The 5,000-nt window shown below is 43.9% G+C and overlaps 1 protein-coding gene across 1 annotated transcript in view; it reads left to right on the forward strand.

Moving 5' to 3' along the window:
• The first annotated feature begins 3,170 nt into the window (after nucleotides 1-3,170).
• Nucleotides 3,171-5,000, forward strand: part of LOC145418592 (neuropeptide F receptor-like) — a 3,102-nt gene continuing 1,272 nt past the window's right edge. The window contains exon 1 of the mRNA XM_080286958.1: nucleotides 3,171-3,782. Within this exon, the coding sequence (XP_080143084.1) occupies nucleotides 3,171-3,782 (612 nt within the window). The remainder of the gene's footprint in view (nucleotides 3,783-5,000) is intronic.

Here is a 5,000-nt window from a genome sequence, read left to right on the forward strand (position 1 = left end):
CGTAAACAATACTCTCTCTCTCTCTCTCTCTCTCTCTCTCTCTCTCTGACGTGTGGCCTGCCTCCCTGACACTGAGCTGACACGTGACTGACCCTTCTACCACAACTACCACAGTCACCACAACAATTACTCCTACCACAACGACCTTTACTACCACTATCACCACTACCACAACTACTACCACTACAACCACCACTACCACATCACTACTACTATAACTATCATATATGCTACCACTACTACTACTACTACTACTACCACCACTTATACTACTACTATCACTTTACTACTAGAATTACAACTATCACCACTAATACTACTACCACAACCACCACCACAGCTCTTACCACTACTAAGACCACCACTTTCACTACCACAGCTACCACAACCACTACCACAACTACCACATATACCCATAGGTCTTGTTTATATGTATATTTGATGATCCCCCCCCCTCTCTCTCTCTCTCTCTCTCTCTCTCTCTCTCTCTCTCTCTCTCTCAACTGTAAACTACGAACTCATTTGAATGTAAATGAAAGTACCATCCCATCCACCACCACCTACCACATTCACCACAACTACCACACCCACCACAACTCATTCACCAACATTTCTCGAGTTTGTAAAGGACTAATTTTGGTAGCTATGAATATTAGGTTGAGAGAGAGAGAGAGAGAGTAGTGTACGTTTTTGGGGGGGTGTGGTCATTGAATTGTGTGTGTGTGTGTGTGTGTGTGTGTGTGTGTGCATACATAAATACGCACCCAGGCCTGCTTATTGCTCTCTCTCTCTCTCTCTCTCTCTCTCTCTCTCTCTCTCTCTCTCTCTCTCTCTCTCTCTCCCTGTACATACCTACCATCTATCTATCTATTATTATTCTTTCTCTCTACTTATCTATCTATCCATCTGTCAATCTCTACAAGTCAAAGGAAATATAGTGCTCATGAGACAACAGGAACAAGAGAAATACGAAAATCGCCAAAATAAATCGCCACAAAATCGCCAATGATGAAAAAAGCCGGGGTTCGAACCTAATATTCGGAAATCAAAACACGCCGGGGAGGGCTAGATAACGCGCCCATCTGAGCGTGGTCTGTGTGCGCTGTTTTTCCATGCGATAAGGTCAACATTTCAGCAGTCATTTCGGTGACGGGAGAGTGACGGCCAGAATCAGACTTTAACCCATGCTGGAAAAGTACGAATTATAATGATGATGATTTGCGATATTTTTCCTTCTTTCTATAATATGGATGGTTTAGTAGTCTTCTGGGTGGACAGTGACGGTCAAAATTACCCTTACACCCAAGCTAGCGATGTACGGATTACAATAGGGTGGTGTGAGTGTGTGTGTGACAGAGAGAGAGAGAGAGAGAGTCCAAACAACAGCATCAATGGTTAAAAAATCTACCATATTCATGCAGAGTACAGTGTGGGTCAGAAAGTTTTCCGGTCTCACCAACTCAATGTTTTTTTTTTTTTTTTGCTTTCAGAGGCAAGGGGGGGATTAAACAACAACAGCAACAACAACAACAACAACGTATGGAGATGCAATACGGTCGAAAATCAGTGACATCCTAGTGAGTGAACGACGCTACGTGAAAAAAAGTGACAATATATGACAGACTGGGCGAACAGCGATGGTATGGATTCTGAAAATTATACAGATGAAGACTTTATGTGTCTAATCTCTCGCAGCTATGATCAAATTGTTTCGAGATTAAGATTACGATTAAGTCAGGGATTAGGTTATGAAGTGCTACTAATACACTTAGGGACAAGAAATAACTTCGATTGTAAATGAACCTGGTAATATATTAAGGAGTGTGATTACATGATTGATTACGTGAACTTGGTAATCATATACGGACAAATTGATCTTAAGAAGGTTGCTAATTACCTTAAGAAATTTTTAAGACGCTGGTTAAATACTGGTAACTCTCAAGACAGAAAGTAATTTGGTGATGACGCCTTGTTGATAAAGTTAAGAATTTTTTAAGACGGTGAGTGAAGGGTGAAAATTGACGACCAGGAAGGAATTTAACTGAGATGTTTTGTTAATCATCTCAAGAATTTCTAAGAGAGTGAGGATGTTAGTTGTGTTTCTTCTAAGACAGTGAGGAAGCTGGTTGCATTTCTCAAGACCATGGTGAACTCTGTCTTATTTTGGCGACGATTTTTCTTGACGCTTCCAGTATCTTCAAAGACAGTGGCGAAAGAAAGTTGGTCAGAGATTTACAAACCATTCATGTGTCTGTAAATGTCTTTTGAAGTGAATTTCCTAAGACTCTGATTGGAAAATATCAAGGAAGCTTAACTCATAAAGGTAGATCGGTATGAAGACGCTCAGGTGATAGTCGAGGATGTTTAGGACAGGTTATAAGTGATTAGATTCTTTATATCTCCGTGACAGAGACTTGAACCATAGGCCAGAGGTCCGGTTCCCTCCAAGAAAAAACAAAAACATGATAACAAAGCGCCAAATCCAAAATCTGTTCATTTCGAATGCCTGGACAAATTTCGTCTGAAAGACTGGAGGTCACAGACAGTGGGAAATAGACAGAGGAAGACGTGCCCTAATCTCTCCAAATATGGGTGCTAAAACTCAGCGATATTACTCTAGGAAAGATTAACAAGGCGAGTGATTAGGTGAATATTCAAGCAAATACTCATGAATTAACAGACGTAAAAGGAAAAAACAAAGAAATAAGGTAAATATTAATGCACAGACAGATAATGATCCCTGTGATGGGTGGAAAAAATCAGGAAAAATAATATAAGAGAGATTAATAAGTGACTTAGTAAATATCTAAGTTAATACTGCAGTCCATTATGGGTGTTACAGACCAACCGAATTAACATGGAAAAGACTGACGAGTGACTGGCTAGGTGACTCTTCCTGACATGATGAGTCCACAGCCCAATCCAAGGACAGTCCAGTGATTGGGGGTGACGAAGGGTGGGAGAAGGACCCTACCGATTAGCTGCTCACCTCCTACGCGGCCATGTTGAGAGAATCGAACCCTGGGCAAGGAGACTCAAGACCCCATTGCAATCGCACCGGCATGAACCCGATTAATGGGGAGCTACTTGACACGGGGGGAGGCGGAGGAGGGGGGAGGGAAGAGGAAAGTGGAGGAGGAGCAGGAGGAGGAGGTCCGGGAGGAGACAAGATGATGGAAATGGTGCCATGTAGGGAGTCACTGTCCTGCGGAAGGTTACTCTTGGACGTGACCCTACCGAACACGACAGCGGCTTTCGGGAACTCTACCGCGATCCACCCGGTCTTCAACTTCTCGTACCAGGAGCTGCACGAGGTACTGTCCCACGCACGGCAGGGCTATCTGGACCCCACCACTGAGATCATCTTCATCATCTGCTACGTGAGCATGATAGTCTTCGGTGTGGTCGGGAATATCACAGTCGGGTGGGTGATATGGCGGAAGAGATCCATGCGAACGCCGCGCAACCTCTACATCATCAACCTAACTGTCTCCGATTTGAGCATGTGTCTAGTATGCATGCCCGTGACCCTCGTAGGACTCCTGTACAAGAACTGGGGCATGGGTGAACTCTCCTGCAAGCTCGTTCCCGTCCTACAAGCAGCGAATATCATGGTGTCAACGTGCACGGTCGTCGCGATCGCCGTGGACCGATACGCCACCATTGTCAAAGCGGGGAGGTCCTCGAGAAGCAGGATTCACGTCACGGCATCCATTGCTGTGATCTGGGCCTCGTGTGTGCTACTCACCCTACCTTTATACTTCTATCACATTGTTACTCAGGTACGTGGGACCCATCTCGCTCTATGCTATCTGTTTTTCCCTCCTCGCTTTCTCTTCCTTTGTCTGTCTCTGTCTGTTTGCCTGTCTATCTCTCTCTGTCACTCTCTCCCTCCCTCCGCCAATATATCTTCAGTAATAATTAATAACCCTACCTTCCAATCATTTATTCTCTCACCTTATCAAATTACCCAAACTACCTCATTCTCTCTCTCTCTCTCTCTCTCTCTCTCTCTCTCTCTCTCTCTAACTTAATGGACTGGAAAGATTAAGTTCAGCCTGCAGTCCACTGGGTTCACGGTTGAGATGAACCCGGGACCTCACCAAGAACACCTCTTTCACTACGAGGGGTAAAGTAGGCCTCAGCACCTATTCCTAAGCGATTTATTTTAGCATAGTATACATTAAAGAAAATTTACGTCTCATAAATCTTTTCAATATGACTCTGCATCAATAGCACACAGGAATATATTAAGGAAACAGCCAGAATAAGTCGCTAAGGGAGAGGTATTAAGCAACGCCCATAGCTATATAGAAAATGGGCGATAAAATACTATGAGTGACTGGAACGCTGGCAAGATGGGCGATAAAGTTTACGATAGTGGCCCCTAAATGTCCGCTGCCCGTTTTCTTTACGAGAGAGAGAGAGAGAGAGAGAGAGAATTACATAACTACCAATAATTCAATTCCCGTTAACTGAAAAATATTATAGGTTAGAGAGACACCAGGCAGGATCTCTCTCTCTCTCTCTCTCTGTCAAAATTTCATCAATCACTAATTCTTCTCTCTCTCTCTCTCTCTCTCTCTCTCTCTCTCTCTCTCTCTCTCTCTCTCAAGTAATGTTATCCTGCCTCCCATGGATTTCTGCTCTTATTGCCTCTCTCTCTCTCTCTCTCTCTCTCTCTCTCTCTCTCTCTCTCTCTCTCTCTCTCTCATGTAAGGGTACCCTGCCTTCCATCGATCTCTACTTTTACTGCCCCCCCTCTCTCTCTCTCTCTCTCTCTCTCTCTCTCTCTCTCTCTCTCATGTAACACTACCTTCCCAGGTCAAATTTCGTCAATCACTCAGCCAATCTCTCTCTCTTTTCTCTCACTCATTCTTTTTGCTTTCACACTCCTCTCTCTCTCTCTCTCTCTCTCTCTCTCTCTCTCTCTCTCTCTCTCTCTCCTCTCTATCAAGTAATCCATCCATCCATCCATTCATCTATCCACCTATCCTTCC

This window comes from Coenobita brevimanus, chromosome 115 (assembly GCF_032717465.1).
Source record: "Coenobita brevimanus isolate Jiangsu-jjx chromosome 115, ASM3271746v2, whole genome shotgun sequence".
In the NCBI taxonomy this organism is placed as follows: domain Eukaryota; kingdom Metazoa; phylum Arthropoda; class Malacostraca; order Decapoda; family Coenobitidae; genus Coenobita; species Coenobita brevimanus.